The sequence below is a fragment of the Echeneis naucrates genome, chromosome 9 (assembly GCF_900963305.1).
Source record: "Echeneis naucrates chromosome 9, fEcheNa1.1, whole genome shotgun sequence".
Taxonomy (NCBI): Eukaryota; Metazoa; Chordata; class Actinopteri; order Carangiformes; family Echeneidae; genus Echeneis; species Echeneis naucrates.
In genome coordinates this window covers 1,065,386-1,086,943 of record NC_042519.1, presented here as the reverse complement: position 1 = coordinate 1,086,943, position 21,558 = coordinate 1,065,386, and the positions used below count along the sequence as shown (strand labels likewise).

The 21,558-nt window shown below is 40.3% G+C and overlaps 1 protein-coding gene and 1 long non-coding RNA gene across 3 annotated transcripts; both read left to right on the top strand.

Moving 5' to 3' along the window:
* The first annotated feature begins 214 nt into the window (after positions 1–214).
* LOC115049221 (uncharacterized) lies at positions 215–1,838 on the top strand. The gene is made up of 3 exons (XR_003841111.1): positions 215–422; positions 504–605; positions 1,043–1,838. It is a non-coding gene; the product is annotated as an uncharacterized LOC115049221 (long non-coding RNA).
* A 1,459-nt stretch (positions 1,839–3,297) lies between these two features.
* On the top strand, positions 3,298–15,377 carry LOC115049194 (tetraspanin-15). Of its 2 annotated transcripts, none has more exons than XM_029511225.1 (8): positions 3,298–3,583; positions 6,193–6,378; positions 8,840–8,914; positions 9,006–9,101; positions 10,438–10,554; positions 10,967–11,017; positions 13,946–14,062; positions 14,441–15,377. In XM_029511225.1, exons 1-8 carry the CDS (start codon positions 3,497–3,499, stop codon positions 14,774–14,776), a joined length of 1,065 nt encoding a protein of 354 aa, XP_029367085.1. In that variant the 5' UTR covers positions 3,298–3,496; the 3' UTR covers positions 14,777–15,377. The 2 variants fall into 2 exon arrangements, with proteins under 2 accessions (XP_029367085.1, XP_029367084.1); XM_029511224.1 differs by having other exon boundaries at positions 13,889–14,062.
* The last annotated feature ends 6,181 nt before the right edge of the window (positions 15,378–21,558 follow it).

Here is a 21,558-nt window from a genome sequence, read left to right as displayed (position 1 = left end):
ACATAAAGAGTAGATTGTCTGTGATTTTGTGAATTAGCCTATTTCCAAAAAACAGCTTCCACACATCATTTGTTTTCAGAGGGTTTGAGTAATTTTGGTGCTTATTGGAAGTATAAGCTTTACTTTTTTAAAGATTATTTTCTTCTCACTACTAGACCACCTGACATGGATCCAGCAATGCTCCGGGTCATCTTTGGTCACAGAATAGAGAAACTGACTCTTCCATCCGGAATACCAGAGACTATGGAGGAGGTGAACTTGGCTGTCAAGCAGACATTAAGTATCCCTGACGACTTCAGCCTGCAGTATTTAGATCCAGATTTTGAGGACTTTTTCACTCTCAACTCCACTACAGAAATTACACACAAAGCCACAATTAAGGTTGTGGCAAATGAACCGGTGGTTCTCAAGATTTCCAAATTGTATGATATTTTTTTTTATTATTTATTTATTTTTATTTTTTTTGGTGATTGATTTATCAGTTGTTGCATTCCTTCCTCCAGGACTCAGTGCGCTCTTCGGTTGAGAGGGCCAGAGAGGTTGTCCTTCAGTATCTTATAGAATACCTTGGAGAACAAGGGGGACATCTCATCAATGAATTCAATGTAAGTGAACTTAATTTGCAACTTATTTCAAGGACCACATTTCCTTAGTTCCTCTAGTAGGTGCTGTTGTCAAATAGATCTCTGATGTTTGTTTTTTGTAGTATCTTTTTTAACAGCTTCAGTGCATAGATTCTTCAAAATTCTGAACTCAACTAGCGGGATGAACACTATTCTTCCACAAGATACTGTAAATAGAAAGGGGTAAAATAGTAGAACAGCATAAAGCCCTCATTATAATGGAAGAATAATTGTAGAACATAAAAACATCACAATATAGAAAAAACAAATTGGAGACCAAGGCCACGAGAAAATAACATTTAATAAAATAGATTTATAAGCTATGAAAACAGTAATGAATGTATTGTCAAGTAATGCCATATGCTTGCAATATATTTCTGACAGCTTTATACTAAGACACTTACAATTTCATGTTGCAGGACACTGAGAACTTGGAGGACATAAGAATTGTCATAGGGGCGTGGAAGTCATCACAGGACTTAAAGATGTTGCAAGGGCTTGCTCTGTCCTTCTTGGCTTGACCTACGCACTGAATCCCAATTATCCCAGACAGCTGAAGTACACCTGTGAGGTACTCCAAAAACTTTTCTTGGAACTGGATGATTCAAAGCTGTCAAACAAAGTCCAGTCCCTCAAGAGCAAACTTCTGGCTTGAAATGAGACTGTAGTTGCAGTGCAGACTTTTGCCCAGCTTCTACAGAGCTTGAGAATTGCACATTTTAAAGTGCTATGTTTGTAAGTTGGCACAGATTTGTCCCATGAATGTCAGTGACATTTCAATTGTTTCAAAGTACAAATGTTTTTGCTCTGTACAAATTGCACTTTTATGATTTATGTTTTGGCACATGCACTTATGGAGAATTTTTACTTTGAGATCATTATTGAACTAATTTAGTGGTTTAGTAAGTTGAGAAAGCATCAAGACACATGTTTATGGATACATCACTGTGTAAAATTTAATTTATTTTTGTTTTTACAAAATATTTTGGATTGCTGTAGTTGTGCTGCAATGTGTTAGAAAACATAAAAGTGAATTAATAAACATAGACTAGTTATTCCTAAGAAAGAAGAATATTTAGATTTAATTCATTGCATTGAATAAATGTACATCAATGCACAGATAAATGTAGTTAATTATTACTCATATGTATCGTTGATATGTAGAATTAAATCAATTTTATTAGTGCAATTTACGCATTAGGGAATCTTTTTCAAATCAAGTCAATATTTTTGTTTAGGTTTTAATTAATTCTGTACTGTTTTCTATTCAGATCTACTCATATTAAATTGTTAACTATTAAGGGTCTCATTTAATTCAAATTTACTCAATACCAAACATTGTGAAATTTAATTAATAATATTGCGTGTAATCTGTTGCCTCATTTTTATTGAGTAGATATGGTGTATCTTTTCTTCCAGTGTATATGAAGATATGTGTATAGAGCTGGATTCCGAAGACTTACCAGGAGAAATAAGTTGGTGCCTGACTTAAAAGTCTGTCTCTCTGGTGAAGCCAAAGATCCTGAGAGATTTTCAGACTTACAAACGTTTCCTAAATCCAAATGTTAGCCACACCTATAAGCTGATTGGACATTTGAAGCCCGGCTCAAACATCTTTCTATTTCTCCCTGAATAGTAAAGCTCCATTATTTGTGAAGGATGTGATGCTTTTTTGTGAGGCCTTTCATGAAGTGCTGGCACACTAATCACCTTCACATTGTGCACAGGAGTGATGAATGCAGTTCACCAAAGATATGCTGATGGGTAAGAGAAGCTGCTGCAAAGACCGTGTTTGGCAGCAAACAATGGCTTTCATGGCTCACTTATTTCTCTGCTTTGTTATGAAGGAATTTATGAAACCACAGCATGTAGCATAGGGCCAGAATACATGATAAGATGATATTCAACCGATCCCTGAAGGCAAATTGATTCTCCTCAGATGTCAGGGCCAGCTTCAGAACAGCCTCTGTCCTACTCTAGGACACATAATTAGTGTGGCTGTTTATACAGAGACAAGTGGTTGAAGGACTTCATTGATTGATTGGAACCTGATGATTGATGGCAGCTGTAGTTAACTTTTTCTCTCTCTTGGCAGCTCATAAAAGTGTAAAATTAACAAGGTTGTCCAAATCACATGGACAGTCCAGCAATTTCATGACACATCATGTCATGATGCACCATGATACAACTTGAAGCTTTATCTGTAAAGCCTCACACATACTCCCACTAACTATTTACTTGCACTTTTGAAAGCATGGTTTTCCTTCATCTGAGTATGTTTTAACTTTTGAGCACATTTTATTAAAAGATTTAGAGATTTATGAACAGGGAAGAGTTGAGAGGAGAATGAATGTGTTCTTAGAAATCATATAGTCTTCTATAGTTTTTTTGTTTTCATGCTTTCTGGTAACTTATTTCCACTGTGAGGCAGTTCCCCTTTTCTTTGTCTTGTTTAAATCACGTTTAATTTTTAAAAATCGAAATGCTTTCTATTTTTATTCAAGTGTGTGCCATCTCCTTTTACTGGTGGAATCGTTTCAAATTTTTAATTTTCCATACACATACATAACAATTACAGTATCTCATACAGCTCGTGTTAACGTGGAGACAGGCATTAAAGGGAGTCGGTGCACTGTCCCTTTAAGAGCAGACTCAAAACAAAGCGTGGACGGAGCAGTCTCATGGAAGTGCTTCCGTTTTGATGGCTCTGACAATACTACCGGAGAAATGAAACCCGCTGCATGTATGACATTTAGTGTCCTAAAATAAAGGCGTTTAATGTGTTTTCACATTACATTGTTCTTTAAAACTATTTTAATATCACCTAAACGGAGGGAAGGATAGCTAAGTTGTAAGATAGCTTGATTAGCACCATGCCGTCCTACTCTGATCTGAGGAAAAACAACCATTTCTACTACTTCATCAAATTCACCCTAAATATCTACTCAATGCTCTTCTCGGTAAGTTCCTGGTTCATTCCCAGAGTCACTCTGAGTTGCTCTGGTCAGTCAGTTAGCCGCAGCAGAGAGATGTAAAGCAGCAAACAGCGTCAGAGACATCGCTCCTGACTTCATTCAAAACAGACGCGTTTTAATGTGGCGTCACCTCCAGGCACACACACAAACTTCTTATAAAAGACTTCAGGTATTGGACACATCTGGACAATAAATTGAACTGTTCGGCGTTGACCCCAAATAATCACACCCATTTGTCTGATTGTAATTTCAACCGAAAACACGGGCTCCGTTCCAACTCCTGTGAACTTCCACCAGAACAGTGTGACGTTGAGGAGCTGAGCATTTATCCTGTTTAATGATTGTGTGCTGAATACACACATTCCATGTGAACTAAGGGACTGCATTGACTAAATTAAGATTAAATCTATCACATTTTTATGTATTTATTGTGGATGCTGTAAAGGATTTTCTCACAGTCTGGTGTGTAGTTCTCTGCTGTTAGCTAGCTGAAATGTTAGCTTACAGAGATTGATGCTATCATATCCCTCTAAATGTCAATGTGGTCCTGATGGAGAGCTGTGGGCAGGCAGACAGCAAAACAATAATCTCATATGTTTGTGTTGTTGTGTGAAAGTGAAACAATAAACAGGAGTAGTGGCTGACAAACAGCCCAGTGGTGCAGCAGGGCGTGGGGTCCTCTTAAAGGGAAGGGGGAGGAGGAGTATGAGGGTGGACAGTATTTGATTCTACAGATAAAATCAGATGACTTAAAGATCCTTCTGATGGTTATTAAGTAAGTGAGGTTTACATTTGTGTTCAAATCAGCCACACTGACAATAGGTTACATTTTGATAATTAATCGAAAAGTATTTTCGATCTTAATTGTAAGTTTGATCTTATTTGTGTAAACAGGTAAAGTTTGATTCATTTAGAATCAGGGGAAACGTCTCTGTGAAGGTTAGTGACTCAGATAAATCCGCCATTTCCAGATAGACTAAAACAGCCTGAATTCAGCTCATGGATAAAAAATAACTGACCTTCCATTTTACTGGACTTTGGTAAAACTGTGGTTTGTAAACTGTAAATGTAAAGATGAGTCATCTTCATTCTTCATCACCACACCTCCATACAAACATTTTATGTGTGGTGTTATGGTTGCCCCACCCCCTCATGGTTGGCTTCCTGTTTGAGCATGCATTTTTTTGATGAGAGTGTGCATGTATGTGATACACCCTGCACCACATTATAGGTAGAATGAGTATGAGTCAGCAACTTGGCTCCATTAGCGTTCCACTGTCCCCTTAATGTGAGCCCCATCTCCTCCATTTGCTGTCTCTCTCTGTCTGCTGTGATGGCCAGAAGCTGAGAGAGTAAATCTCTCTGAGCAGCTCAGTTAAACTGACTGATGTGGGAGTCATGGGTTGATCTTTTTATTTACAGTCACCCTTTATTTTTCATATTCATGCGTTCAAATTGAGCATTTTATTCAAGAGGAATAATTATCTGTGATCACTGGGAGCAGCTGGAACACATTCAGTGCAGGGGTCTGGTTTAGGTTGGACCCCTGTGATCCATAAGCATCCAGCTAAGCCTCAGTGTCCTGTGACCACTGTTTGCAGTCTACAGCCTGTGAGCCTTTATCTTCATTACTGCAGCAGTCAGGATAGATATGTGCCCACCCTTGGAGTGGGCATAGAGCCATGGAGAGCATGGAGTGGTAAATGAACTGGATGGAGCTGATCTTGGAATAGATTGGCTCCATTCCAATTGAAAAACATTAGTAAGAAAGTAAATTCTCTTTAAATCTTGGCTTTTTGTTGCGCAAAAATTAAAACAAAGAGGGTTGAGACATACTGGCAAGCTAAAGATTCATAATGCAGTTTTCAGTGGTCACATTTTAATTAGATCTTAGCAGAACTGAGTTTCCTCCTCTCCTGTGACCTGAGAATCATCAGTTCATGCAGGAGCTTGGTTGAATGTCATTAGTGTAGGGAAGTAGTTAAATAAGCAAAGCCATTCGTCCAATAAATCATTGTTCAACTTTGATTCTGCTGATAAAACTGGTTCTGACCTGAATCTGACATGTAAGCTGGAAGCTGTCTTTGCAGCAACACCACAGTCATGGTGGTGTCAATGTACAACAATGATGTGGCACACCATCATTAAAAGCCTGCCTCTTTTGTGATTATTAAAAATTGCCACATTGTGATTTGGGTTCATATCCAAGCTAATTGTGTAGCTGTAGCTGTTTTATTATCATGTTAGCGGCAACTAAAACCACATTGCTGTCAGACTGGGCTCAAACTGTTTTGGATTTGGGATCATCCAATTCCACTTTTGGACTCCACTGTTCCCTGTTTGGCTCCATGTGAAGACTGCATTCATCTTTAGCCCCATTTCCTGACTGTTTATTTTTATTTGAATCGTTTGTAACATTCTGATCTGAATCTGAATCGTAACTCAGACCTTGTGTAAACAGTGGACTGCATTTCCTTGACTTTCTTCAGAATGTGGATGTGTCTTGTAATGTCCTCACACAAACACTGAGGACTCAGGTCAGTGTCCCATCTCTGTTTGTTGTCCATTTTCATGACGTCTGTCTGTCCCCCCAGCTGATGGGTCTCTGTGTCCTGTGTGTGGGGGTCTACGCTGAAGTGGAACGGCAGAAGAACCGGACCCTGGAGGGACTTTTCCTGGCTCCTGCTGTGGTTCTTATCCTGCTGGGCCTCGTCATGTTCTCCGTGTCAGTGGTGGGAATGGTGGGATCCCTGAGAGACAACAAGACCCTGCTACACATGGTAGAGATGGAGGGATGGAGGAGGGATGGACAGGGAGGGAGGATATAGAAGATGAAAAATGAGAGGAGGAGAGAGAGAGAAGGGGGTATGGGGTAGGAGGAGGAGGGGAGACGTGGGGGATGGGTAGGTAGGAGCAGGGAGAATACTGGAGAGTCAGCTCTTCCTAACAGCACTGATTCGTTGTGTGTGACACTGACTTCGGTGGATAAACTGATGATTGAAGTTAGTTTGGATCTGGATCAGTCTGACTCTTTGGAGCTTTTTCGCTTTACCTCTGTGTGTTTATCTGTTGATTCTCAACCTCAATCTTTGATAGAGTCACGTCTCTACATCGGACATTGTTTCCCATTGTCTCCAGTGGGTGATGTCAAAGCCAATCAGAGTACCTCATTAAGCTGCTTGTATAAACAAAGTCTCTGGGATCATGCCTGTATTTTTCTGATTTCAGAGTGAGGAAGTAAAGCGAAGTTGGTCTGAGTTTTTTGTATTGATAAAATAAATATATGGAAGCTAATCAAATCAACTTTAAAGATGATGTTGTGTGATCGGGACCACAGTTTTGGACAATGTGGTTCAGGGAATACTTCTTTTATTTTATCTTCATTTCTGATTCCCAGAGTGGACATAATAACAGAAACACAGTAACATTTAGATGTTAAAATCTGTATTTGTTTTTACGTGTTTGTGTGTTGTACATAAATGAACTAATGTGAGTTTTGACAGCAGCAGTTTCAAGTAATGTTTGCATTTGGGAGAGAAAATAGCGTTTGCACGTTCTTTTCTCTGCAAAAACTCAGCTATTGTGGGGTCCTATAGATCTCCACAGGAGCAGATCCATATCGCTGGTTGCTATGCAACTGTTTAATTAACCTCAGCTAAATTACTCAAACTGAGGAAAGTTATTAAAAGTTGGGTAAAAAGAAGGAAGTTATTGATGTTTAGTTTTGCTCTGATGCAGACAAGGGGGAGGAGGAGGAGTGCATCTCATGCTGAGGAAGCTGTGAAGTTAATGTTCTCACTAGGAAAAGCATAGATGCTGCTGCCTTTTGTGCTTCATCTACTCAACTGCTGCTTGATGACTTCCATCAGGTTCTCAGCAAACTTTGTATTTAATAACCTGTTAGAAAATATTCCAGAAATGTGAGTGTCCAACATAGGTCTTGAATATGGAGTTTAAGCAAACACAAACAGCTACATCCCAATGAGAAAATACTGGAAAAAAAAAATAATTAAACATAACCTCAAAAGACGAATATTCATATTTTCTAGATCAGTTCCCCAAAGGGTGAAATATTTCATTAACTGTTAATTTAATTTGAATAATTACAGTTTATGAAGGTCATAAATCCACATTGCCAGAATATTTAATGAGTTTGTTTAAATGACTGCTGTATCTCTGAGTCAGGGCAAAATTCTGAATGCAGCTGTTTCCAACATATTCTTGGAGAATTGGCTGCAAAGGAAAAGTGTGGACAAGCAGCAGGGACAACTGCACTCTGGAAAGGACAAGACTTGGACTGAAGCTGGAGTCAGAGCATTAAGGACCAGGACCACCCTCTTCAGGAAATCAACCACAATTGTCTCAGTCCACGTACAAGGACACCCTTAACCAGACAAAAGGAAGACCTGGCCTGAGGAGACAAAGACTTAGACTGTTGTTGATGGGTCCAAAATACTTTCAGATGAATGGACATTTTTATATCCCATGTAAATCTCGATCCAGAGTCTGTAGGACAAGAGACAGACTTAGGGTCCAAGCTGCTTTCGTTCCAGAGGCCAGAGTGAAATTTCATCAGTCTGTGATGATGTGGAGTCGTGATTGCTGCTGTTGGTCCATTGATTTGATCAAGTCCAAAGTCAATGCAATGTCTTCAGGATTACAGAATTCAGCCCTCATCTGTTGATCAACTTTATGCAGATGCCTATTTCCTGTTCCAGCAAACTCAGAGACACAGCGACACAGCTGATCCTTCACCTCCAGTCGGGCCTCAGCACAGACACAGCTGATCATCCATGCCATTACATACTGATGACATCACTGCTGTTGAAATATCCTAAAAAGGGAACTGGAAGATAAATAAACAGACTCTCCAGCTTGAAAATTTTCCTACTGTAAATCCTGTTTTCATTGAATATTCTGATAATGAATGTGTGCTTTCCTTCAGCTGGATCATCCAAATGAAAACAAAAAATGTATCTGGTTATATCACAATTTCACAGTTTCACACATAGTTTTCCACAAAGGGCAGATTTTTTCTCAGCTGACAGATTAAGAGACCTCCGGGGTCCAGAGCAGGACCATCCCATGAAGGATGGATAGAATTAGTGGATAAATTATGCATTCAAGTGTCCCTGGATCTTTGAGTCTCTGATGTGTAGTAAAAGATCTGACTGACATTTGGAGAGACATGGTGAACAGGGTGTTGATGATGATGTTGACCTCTGTGTCCTCTGTCCTCAGTTCCTCTGTGTCCTCTGTGTGTTGCTGCTCCTCCAGGCGATTGCTCTGACTACAGCTCTCATCTTTGAGAAGAAGGTAAAGGTGTAAACCCTCCCACCTCCCCACCCCTTCAATTCTGCCCTTTCAGTTCTGCCCCTTCACCTCCCCCTCTGCTCTGTGTTTTCAGACATCAGCCTTGTTTCAGAGCAGCATACGAGAGGGAATCAAACACTACTATGATGACCTGGACTTCAAAAACATCTTGGACTACGTCCAGCAGAAGGTTGATGGTTTCTCTACATAAACAGAAAACACATACATGTGGGAGATGTGAGAAACTGGTGGAGCTTTGATATGTGTACAGATGTTCATCTCACGTTATTGGCTAAATAGTTTTGTTGGTTTGAATCAGTCATACATCCAGTTGATGGTGTCATACCACATTGTAGAAGAAGCCTGTTGATCTCTGTGTTTTTCCTTTTTAAATGACTTCCCGGTTCATTCTCATGAACACAGGACAAGCAGTTTTGGCTTGTTTGTCTGTTTCCTGTGAACATCCTGATTGGTGGAGCAGACTCACTGTGACATAACTCATTCTGATGGCTGCAAGAGGGTGATCAACAATCATGAAGGGTGTCATTCATCATTTAACTCAAGGACTCTACAGGTGGTTTTTGGAGCAACAGATACACCATTTTGATAGATTGTGTTGAGCTGCAGGAACAGTGAGACTCCGGCACCTGTAAAAGGGTTTGTATTTTTAGGAGCACTCATCAGTGAGGGAATCCAGGTTGAGTCATTTAATTTGCTGATTGAACAACTCTATTTGATTTAATCCTGGACTCTGAGCACTGGGTTGTTCTCCTGGTTTTTCTATCAAAGGCTGTGTCACTGACAGATTCTTATCTGCTCAATTTGGGTCCTGGATCAGAGCTGTATGCAAGGAGATGAGTCTTCTCAACACGTTGTATACTTGATAACTGCTGGTCAGGGCTGTTTTGCTGCCGCCAGCATCTCCATGTTCACAGTTTCCGATGACTGACTCGGGCCACCCTATGGTGACAGCAGGGTAAGCTGAGAGTTCCAGACCTCCCTTTGTCCAACAAAGACATTCGCAGACCCGGTGGGACATTTGGTCCCACCAGGGAGCTCTGGGTCTAAGTTGGGACATTTTCCAATGGAGTTCAATACAATCTGGCTTCTTTTACAACTTCTTTTACAATCTAATTGTCATAAGATAAATTGAAGTTTTAAGGGTCTTCAGACGAAAGTCCAGTTCCAGGTTAGAGACAGGCACAATAGAGGCAACAAGAAGTGGTGCGTTCTGAGATAGCTGCACAGTGTGATAAGGGAGTGTCACACAGAAACGTTGGTGAAGCACAAGCTTTTTTCATCATAGTGTTAAATAGATATTTATTTGTTTCAATGGATGTCTGTGTTGGACACGGGTTTGATTCCAAACTGCTTTCTTTCTAATGTCCTTTTTCCTGTTATGTCACTAAACAATTGAATATCACTTCTCCTGGTCGGTCAGGCAATGTTTCTGTAGGTTGGATCTTGTCTTGAACCATCAGTCTTCTCACTCTGCATCATCCTTTTTCTTCTTGTTCTTGTCCCAGTTCTCATGCTGTGGAGGGGATGAGTATAAAGACTGGGAGGTCAACCAGTATCATTTCTGTAATGGGACTGGTCCTCTCGCTTGTGGTGTCCCATATACCTGTTGTATTCGACGAAAGGTGAGTGCTTGTCACACACACACACACACACACACACACACACACACACACACACACACAGATCCCTGTTACAGAGGGCACTCTGAGGTTTATGTCCTGTGAGGAAAATCTCTCTTTAGATAAGAGTTTCCTGCCACGTCCCACATCCCCCTCCATGTCTGGCATCACCCCTCACTCAGCTCAGAACACTGATCTGGTCTCTAAAGCAGTGGAGCTGAACTGAGGATTTAATGACACAGACATCTAAGCCACACACAGAGTAAACATACAGACAGACACATCATCAGGTCCTACCCGTCTCCACTGAAGTCTCATTGTGAATATTGAAGTTCTGATAAGTGGGGGAAGATCTCCCTCCCCCTCCCATAGTGATCACAGCTCTTTAAAATTTGTTGTCTGACTCTTGCCTCAGGTGGGCGAGGTCATCAACACGCTGTGTGGGTACAAGACTCTGGACAAACAGGTGAGGTGCTCCTGTCACCCTCCATGCTACACATACGCATAATGGAATGAAGGACAGTTGATTTATCGGCATGTTAAACTGACTAAATGGACAATGATTCTGTTTATTTAGTCACTTTCTCTGTTGTTGTTTCATCATGTGTAACCTGATCTTTAAAATGACTTTAAAAGTCACGTGTGTCCAGCTCAGGGACATGTAGCTGTAAGGACATGGAGAACAACCCAGACTTAAACAGAAGCACCATTGTAGTTTAACCTCTGCGGACACATATAAAAGGTTTGATCCAGATCCAATTAAATACTGGTCTGAATTAAGGCTGCAACTAACGATTATTTTTTCGATAAGTCAATTACAATTATTAGTCACAATTATCTCCTTTATTTTGAAGAACCTATTTTGACCTTCTGTTTAACCTAACTTGCTTAAATATTCACACCTGTGAAAGTTGCCTTGTTGTACTCTGACAGCATATGTTTTTAAACAAATATATTCAAATAATGATACATAAAACATTTATCTGTAACATAGCTGATAGGGCTGGGCAATAAAACGGTAACGATAATTATCGAAAAATAACTTTTCCTGAATCGAAATATAAGACATGGTCGATAGAACCCATTTCTATAGAAGCCTATTTCCGCCAGTAAAAAAAAAAGATGAAAACAGCCTTGTTTTAAAAAAAATAAAATAAAATAAAAAATTTAAAATCACATACTAAGTCATAATTATGAGATACTACATTAGCACTACAGTCAGAATAGTAGCTCTTTGTGTGAATTCTCTTCTTGTGAAATGGATTTTGAACATATTGAGGACCACTTTAAATGTGGATTAACAACAAATGAAATACTCATGCTTGTGGATTCCCATGGGATTGTAATAAGAAAACACACCTTTTTATCTCATAATTATGACTTAGTATGTGAATTTTTTTTATCAAGGCTAAGTTTTCTTTTTCTTTTCTTTTTTTTTTTTACTGGCAGAAATGGGCTTCCATACATTCCATCCATGTTTTGACAGATTATGTGGTGGTGAAAAGATGGTGGTTTAAAAGAGGAATCAGGTAATCTGGACACAGGTGTCAGATGAGGAATCTCTTTATTCACATCAGCCCTACTAACAACGTAGTCAGAGACAGAACCAGCAAAACAACATGTGACATGCTTCTTATACCTAAGACATGCTACAGATGTGCTTTGTGTGGATAGCCTTCACCCTTGTCTTGAACTTCAACCATTCAGTTGTGCAGCACTATGTGTGTGTGTTGTAGCTCTCTTTCCTGGCACCCGAGATGTCTTCGACTTGTCATTTTGACTTGTTTGGCGCCAGAGCACGTCCTGATGACCTGACTCTCATATTGACACATGAACAGAGACAAGGCCTCTGAACCTTGTCTTTCCCGTACAACACGAACAGCCAATGATAATGAGAATAGACCCGTATCGAGCCAATCACGCAGCTGGAATAGTGTTACAGCCACATTAGGCTAGGTTGACAAACAGAGAGAGTAGGTGATGTACCCGACTTAAACGTAAGCACACATGCTTATGTTTTGACCACCAGTACGTTAGAAGTGGGAGCGAAATATATGAAAATGGCAGAAAATGTTAACATGAGTGGCAGCATCCCCGAAGAAGACACCCCAGTGGACACAGCCCAAGGCTCAAAAGGCGAAGACATTGTTGAGAAGAAAGGTCTGAGGAATTCAGTAGTGTGGGGATGCTTTGGCTATTTAAAGTCCGACAAGAAGCAGAGTAGCGTGCACTGCAAATTGTGTCAAGCTTTTGACTGGTTAGAATTGAGACTTTTCTATTTTGTATTACCCATTTTATTTTTTTGGAACTGAGTTGTCAATTTGTCTGTGTTCTCCTGTAACACTGGAAGCTTCTGACTGGTAAGAATTAGGATTTTAGTTTATTATATAATCATTTTATTTATTTGAAATACAGTTATACAAGGTCTGTAGTACATTTCATATGTTTAACTTCTGACAGAAATAGTTATTTGATTTATATCATGATATATTGACTATTGATATCAACTGATATAAAATATAGTTAGTTGATATATTTCTCAATGTATATTGTCACTGTAAACCACAACAAAAAATTAATTAATTAAATTATACACACTTAAAGTACAAGTGGTAGTATACCAGCTAAGGGGTTGCTTTTACTAAAAGCAATTAAGTCCATAAAAGTAAAAAAATAAATAAATAAAACAAAATGTCCATTTAGAGAGTTGGCATCTCTTTTTTTTTTTTTAATTGCAGTGCAGGATCTTAAGCATGTCAATATGCTTAGGTGTGAGGCTGGCTCTCTTCTTTGAGACGATGTTTCCAGCTGCAGAGAAGAGACATTCAGATAGTGTAGTGACTTGGTTAGTGATGCAAGTGTTACTTTGCCTCATTTGACTTCCACCAAGAAAGGGGACTCTGAGTCTTTTGAAAAGAAGCTGCTCTCCAAAGTACATCAGTATATCATGGGACAACAAATGAAAATAAGCATTATGACAATTTCTGGAATGTTACCATAAATACTAATATCATATAAATACATCTTACCTCATTTGTGATAGCCTGGTTGTGAACATCCTGTTCACTGGTCCCAACTAATCATTGCAGCCCTAGTCTGAATTCTGGATTTGGATTATTCTCTTTGATATCCATGTTTCCAGTTCCGCCACAGACATAAAGCCTGTCCTATTGTGTGACACACTAAGATGATTGTTCTCCTCTGCATGAATGAATGAGTGAACTCTGGTCATTCTGTTCATTTAATCTTTGTTTGAAAAGATACATTTTTCTCTTTGTATTTCTGATCAATATTTCAGTCCCTGTGTTTGAATTTGTCGTCCATATGTCATAAATAGTTTAAAAATATCTTCACGCCAGTCCTTAAGAACTTTCCTTACTACTTGACGTGTCAGCGTGAAACGCTCCAGGAGCTGATCCATGTGCGAGGCTGCATCCACGCCGTCAATTTGTGGATGAGCGACAACATTGGAATAACCATCGCTCTCTGTTGTGCCATCGGACTGCCCCAGGTGAGTCACACTTGAGTCAATCATGCTGTTAAAAGTCCCGATACTGGTGAGGTAAAGATTCTAGTCCTTGTCCAGTCATCATATAACAATGAAATGGCTCTAATTAGCAATACCCATGAGCCTCTGGTGCTGTTGCCATTATTACTGAAAGATGGACAAAATCCTTTAGATTCATCCAAAATGAAAGAATAGAGAAATTATTGAGTTGGAGCTCAAACATTGGACTGTTCTCTGAGAGTGACCGCAAGTAAACATAAAAGTCCTTAATAAGAAGTCTGCGTCTGGAGAATCTTATTCTGATTGTTAACGGATGGCCCAGTCTTTGGTGCTGAAAAGTGGTTAATCTGTCATGAGACATGCATTTTCTCTCCTCTGCAGCTGCTTGGCATCATCCTGAGCTGCATCTTCTGGAACCTACTGGTGGACATGAGCGAGTCAGCTGACATGGTGGACTTCAAGCTGAAAAAGGCAGAGTTCGACTACAGCGAGCTGGACCTGGCTGGTGCTGGCTGGTGCATGTGCCTGCCGAGGGACGGTGGCTACCTACCTGTTCCTGCGTCTGAGCCCGAGTTGGACCCCATTGACCTTCACCTGGAGAAGCTGAAGAAGCAGCCACCGCGCACGCACTCTCAGCTCCGGGAACTACAGCAGTCCAGGTCTGTCACAGGGCTGGATGAGGTGGACGTGGGCCGGAAACTCAAACGAGAACACTAAGTCTCTGTGACATTCCAGCCTACTAGTTTCTTGCCTTTTTTATGTCATTGTGTTTCTACATTTGTTGGAGTTGTTGTTGGTGTTGCACTATGATGGGTGAACGTTTGGGTCTTGATTGGCCAATATGATCAGAAATATTTTGGCACTTATGTGGATCAACTTGTTTACTAGCAAATTTGAAGGGACAACCCAACATGGCTTTTTAAGAAGTTTTGGTTTGTGACGGTTCATGTTTCTGGCATTAACTGATTCTCCTTGTATTCTTAGCCTCTGAAGTTGAACCGTGTCTCAGTGCTAAAGTTTTACCTCAGGCTGTTTGGCAGCCCAGTAGTCCGAGGAAGGTACTGTACTGTGTGCTTGTAAGTTAACGGTAGCTTCAAAAAAGTTTTAGGTGTCAGACAAATTGGAATAGCCAAGTACATCTTGCGTGTAGCGTCTGTGACGAATGTACAGTTTGTGTATCATTTTTTTCTTATGATTTTGACTATACACTGTAAGACTGACATTTGTGGAATTTAATGGGATGCATGTTTTGTACTGTATATCAAGTTTAAAACAAAATAACACAAAAAATAAAAAGCGTTTCTGTGTCAGACTCTCATCAGGGGGACTTCAGTCTGTTCCATTTTTAAACTGAACTTTTTATTGCCTCCATTTTTTTAAAGAGACGATGTGCAGGCTGGTCCAGATCACAGAGCTGCACTGAGACTCCAGCTCCTGCCCTCTATCAGCACAACTTTCCTTGACAATAAAGCTGAATTTGTCTACTGACTTGTGTCTCGTGTCACTGCTTCGTCTTTAAACATCACCATGATCCAGTGACTCAGCTTCTTCCAGTGTCAGTGTTGAGATCAGGGGTCATGTTGTTCTTCCTATTTTTAAGTTCCTATTTCAGAACATGAAGAATTGGTGCACTTGAGTCTCCCGTTGGCCACCTTGATTACACCACAACAAATCATGATTCAGAGTCAGGGTGAGGATTATACTCCTGAGCTTTGGATGGAGAAAGCAGGAGATCAATCTATCAGTGAATTTTCCATTAGTTTGTTCTCCATTCGTGTTTAAATCCATCACCCTTTACCTCCCGTAGCCTCTCCATCAGTTTACCCACCATCAGCTTAACCTTCAACAGTTTGTGTTCAAACACGGGAGTTCGGGTATGGCCATAGATAATCAGAGACAGGAGGTTAGCCTCCAATGTAACTAATCTTATCCAGCCGAGATTAATACTGGAACACTGTAACTTTGATGTGGGTTTGTTAGTTTGTTTCTGTTGAGGGAGGTGTGCAGTCAGTGCCACAAATCAGCATGAACCTCCCTCACCCCGCAGAGAGCTACCCCTTTTCTGACCCTTCACTCAGGCTGACTTGATAAACTTATCAGGCAGCGAACGCAAATTGCCTCTCTGGAATGCATCCATACTTATAAGGACACAAGGGTTGATATAATAAGAAATAGAATACTCTGATCAAGTAAGTGACTGCAAAGACGCCGAACTGTGTTTTACAGTGAATCAGATAAAACCATGTCCACCAATTTAACTACAACATACAGAGAAAACTGTACTTATCAAACGATATATTTATCCCTGTTTACATATAACTTCAAACTTGAGTGAATGAAAGGCGTAGTTAAAATCCAAACACCGCCCTTGCTATGCCCTGAAGCTTAAGGGAGAAATTCAATTGGACCAAATTCGCCGACAACCAGACCACACCCATGGGTCGGCCTCCAAATAAAAGTAGTCAAAATTAATTTTTTTATGAGTCTTGGGGAGTTTTGGGGAAGTCCTGAAGAGGAGAGCTTCCCCAGGAGACCTGACGAAGCAATAACAACCACAACAGAAAAGAGCGTCTCGAGTTGCCGTGGTAACCATGGCCTCTTGTGCCGCCCGCGGCTCCAGTCTGTTTTCATCAGGAACGAGAAGGATAATTCGGATATTGACTTAATAACCAAGCCAATCCCACGAAAGACAGCCACTTCAGCCGAGGACCAGTCTAGCTTGGGAGACCATGACGAAGGACCTCGGCACGGCCGCTCTCGTCGGGCATCTGCTTTTTTCCTGGCCAGTTGAGTCGTCTACCAAGTAAGGTGGCGTTTATCTGCTTCCTCAGCGGGTTGTTCTGAGTGGTGCGATCATGGATGTTAGACAACAGTGAATTAAATTTTAGTTTTAGAGCTCTCCTTCCTCAGACAGACTCCCCCTTGTATTTCGACAAACAATCTGCCACTCATTCGCCCAAAACCTCAAGAATCACCAGCCGCTTAATTATCATTGTTATATCATGCCATTCAATTTACATACCCAAACTCACCTGTTTCACCTAGTTTATGCTTTGACTTGCACCTGTATATAATGAGCACGTTTTATTTCCCCCCTTTTTTTATTAATAAAAATCCCCATAAATTAAGCCATTGTTACACTCCTTCCTTCAGTAATTGTTCTTAAATCAATCCACAGTAAAGAACATTCCCTCTAGATTGAGATTTGATAAGAGGCAACCCTATACACAATCCAAGGCAGAACATCAATCTTCTTTCATCCACCTAGTTACCCCGCAACGCTACAATGCTTTCAACTCCACCGGTCTTGTTCATCAACCGTTCCCTCTCAGCTCCCTTCTTTTTCACCTCCAACTTGAAATCCGCCAACTTTTTTCTGGACACCTGTACCATCTCTCAGCGTCTCTCCCAGTACATTAATGTCTTCAATTATGACCTCAAGCTCCTGCCTTGAGAAGTTTTTGGACCTCTTCTTTTCCTCCTCCATAATTTGCAACACCTGACCGTTAATTTATGACTGAAGTCCTTTTAATTGGCTCGTACTAAATCCATCTTCACACAAGTATGTGCTTCCAAAAGGAACCAACTGTTTTAGAGCACACATGGAGATCTCTTGGGTACTCATCTCTTACTCCAAACCAGAATTCCTCCACTGCAACTTGCGAATGCGGTCCCTGATAAGCTTTGTCAAAAGAAAGCTGTTCAAGAGCAGTGGCAGGCAGGTCCATTGCGCCTGCATCACACTCAAATGGGTCCCTCACATAGTCAAACTGTCTGTGTCTCTGGTCCTCTTGGAGCTGTCTTTACAGGGTCAGGCTGGCGAAGAAATCTTTTCATTTGTTTTTTGTTTTTTTTTTTTACCCTGACTGAAAGTTTGTGTTTCAGATTTAAGCAAGGGAACTCAAGTATAGCAGTAACTGTAAAGTTATGTGATTGCAGCTGTCAATCAAGATACGCCAGCTCAGATATTTTTAATTGCTGCACTTTATTTGTAGCAGATTTATATTTGAGAAAGTGAAAGTATAGAATACAGTTGTTTAAAATTGTGTATGGTGTTTTAATTTAAAAAGAATAATAATTAGTTTAAAATATTTTAGCAGTATTTTTCTTTCATCAATTAGACCCTTCACTCGACCCCAAGGTTGAAAAACACTGCTTTAGGGGCTTCTGTGTTGTATCATCATCATTATCATCAAGCGAAAAGAGCTCTATCATTTCTAGCTGTCAAGCGATGTTATCTCAATGGTGTTTCAGGTCTGAGCTCATGGATGATGGCTCAGGAATAAAGTTTCAGCTAAGCTTAAGCTTTACTGAGTCTTTTTTTCTCTTCTTTCAATCCTTTTTGGTAAAATGAAAATAAATACAAGGTATACAATGATTTAATTACAAACTGTTCAAAATACAACACAAAATGAATTTACATTGCTTACAAATAGCCTCAACATGCATACTTTGACAATAAGCTACATTTAGCTTAGCTTAGCATTTTTAAAATTAGCAAATTAACCCAAACCCTATCATCATATATTTTTAATCAAACCCATGATAAATTTCAAATTATTTCTACAACCATTTGCACAAAGCACAGTAGAAATAATGACAAATGTTAACTAACCAGCCTGCAGACCCTGACCCATAGTAGAGGGTCTCTGGTTTAATGTGAAAACACAAAACAAAAACCAGGCCATTTTCATCTGAACAGAACTGTATTTTTTCTCTGATCTGCAGAGGTACAGCAGTGAACATACCTCCTACATCACTGGGACACACACACACAGCTCCACTTATGCACACGTAACACACATCAGGCTGAGCCTATAACACAAGCAAAGGCTCTCCAAGGCGCCCATGAAGAAAAAGAGGTAAAGAGCTTCCTGCCTGACCAAAGGGAGAATAAATGCACACTGCTCTAAGCTATAGTCACGTGATCCTAACTGAACAATAAGAAAACATTTTACAGAATAACTGTTTTTCTAAAAGCAGTGCTGAAGAATTAATTTAAATGCTACAGAAATGTGCCATGACAGTCAGTCAGGACTCCCTCTCCTACCAACTTTCCCAGTCAGTCAGACAGACAGACGGACAGTCAGGACTCCCTCCTCTTACCAACTGTTCCAGTCAATACTGCGTTGCAGCTCCACTGGCTTGTTTTCATTGATGTCAGCCAACAGGCAGCAGAGCTTTTCTGTCCTCTCACTGTCCAGCTGACCACTGATCCAGGTAAGTTTTGTCCTCCTCTCGTCCCTCTGTTTTATCTGTCCCGGTCCTCCTGATGTCTGCTGTCTCAACCCTGGATACTCCCTGATTCAAAGTATTTTCCTCAGGCTCAGGCATCGGATCAGTAGACAGACATAGACGTAGATGTGACCATGTAGAGACTCCGTCCATCATTGTCAGATCTTCACTAACTCTGATTAATCCAACTGGGACAGTTTGAAGTTAGTCTCAGCCTTTTGTTTTTCATATTTGGTTCAGATTAACAATGGAAACATGTTCCTGCTTAATTTGTCCAACAAATCAGCTGAGATGGGACTTTCTAAGACTTGGAGTTGTTTGTGTGTATGTAAATTATATTTCTGTGTGTCAATGTTATTGCTGATGATGTGTCTGTAGATGATATTTGTGTGTCTGGCTCTGTATGGGATGTTTTCATTGTTGGGATTCGAATTTGTGCATTTCCTCCACATCTTAGTTGTGGTTATGACTTTAGTCCAGTTGATTGTGTTTATACCAACACAGTGAGTTAATGTGAAACAGGAAGTTGTATGTGTCAGACAGTTCCACTCCTCTCAGGTTGAAACCTTTACAGGGAAACTTCTGCACACTTTGTTGTTTTTGAGAGTTTTGCACATTTTCAGCAGTACAGTATGCCAATACCTATCCCTCATGCACATGTACATGTTGATGTGTGTGTTTCGATCTGCTGGTGAGGGCGGGGGGGGGGGGTTGTAGCCTGCAGCCTCTGCTCCAGCTGCCCACTGGGTGTGAAGGACACTGATGTGACAGCACTAATTACCGAGGCAGGAAGTCATAGCCACAACAGCAGCTCCAGTTGCCTCTGTTGAGTTACACTCATTGTCCACCCGTCACTGTAAATCTCCCGACCCTTGGGGGTTTGGAAGCGTTGGAGTGTCAAAGTGATAAAATGAGACATTACCTTCAGGGAGACAATTCAGAGGAGTTTGGACTTATGGGCTGAAGAAATGTAACTATAAGAGATACAAGTGGCCTCTGCTGCTCAGACTGAACATTATCAATTCTTCAAGGAGCCGTTATTCATATTTAATCTCAAGTAGATTCTAGAGAAATTTGAAACTGATGAGACATAGCAGAAACACATACATGGTGGTTGATCTGCAGAAATTGAACAGATTATTTTTCATAAAACATAAAACTCAAACTAACCATCAAAATTTTACCTGAAAGGTTAAAAAATGTTGTAGCTGTTATATTCACACCAACAAATGTTTATAACAGCTAGTAGCATTAGCATTTACCCATAGTTCTTGTTCTGTCAGAAGATTGATCCTATTGCGTGACTCAGTTGTCTGTTTTGGTCTCCACCAGCTCCTGGAGTCACTGACAGCCACGTTAATTGTGCAGGAAGGCTAACAGGCATGTTCTGAGGTATTCATTCTTTCAGACCTGAACAAAAGCCTAAAAGTCACAGAGTCCGATTGAGTCCATTCAAACAATGGCACATTTGCTGTTCCAAGGTGCTTGGGGTCAGCATACTAGGGAATGCCAGGAATCCTGATAATGGAAATACTGAGTATACTCGGAATATCAGATAGATACATGGATAGTTAGAATTAACATTATTGATCCCAAACTGTTAAAATGAATCTGTTAATACTTATATTAATAATATTAATATCTATAGTATTCTTGATACCTAGTATAGGGGATCTAGTTGATTGACTGGATCCACTGTGCCTACTTGATTTTTTGGATATGCTGGTATCAGCGCAGATGCATGTGGCAGTCAGTGGAGGAAGAAGGGAGTTAAAGATGTTTGGACACAAAATGGTCCAAATAAATACTAATTAGTGCTACCATGTTAACTATAGAGACACAATATAGTAATAATACCTGAAAGTTGTGTCCTTTTCCTCCTGTAGGACAAAATTGATGAATGAGGCTTACAATGTTTAGGCCACTGTCAGTATAATACTGGATGTGTCTTAATGCAATGTGATGATGATTTTATCATAAAATGTCTCAAACTTTCTGCTGCAATGACGTTAACTGGAGCTGCTGCGCCTCTAACGCATATAAATGTGCATAATCTCCCTGCAAGAATGTGGTGGCCTAAAACTGTGCTGGTCCTGGTCGATGTGTGAATTGCTGCCATGTGCCACAATTACACTCACATTTGTTTTCATTTCTATCGACTTGGTCTCACTTTTAATTATTTTCCAATCGACCTGCCAAGCAGCAGAGAGCAGGTCAGTGGACGAGTGGATCCTCCAATTCAGAATTCAGAGATTATACACAAC

Bases quoted from the DNA above. Each gene is read 5' to 3' on its own strand.
- LOC115049194 (XM_029511224.1), top strand. From the start codon at position 3,497: ATGCCGTCCTACTCTGATCTGAGGAAAAACAACCATTTCTACTACTTC. The intron at 6,379-8,839 runs GTAGAGATGGAG...CTCTGTCCTCAG, and splicing joins ACAAGACCCTGCTACACATG to TTCCTCTGTGTCCTCTGTGT. The intron at 10,555-10,966 runs GTGAGTGCTTGT...CTCTTGCCTCAG, and splicing joins CCTGTTGTATTCGACGAAAG to GTGGGCGAGGTCATCAACAC.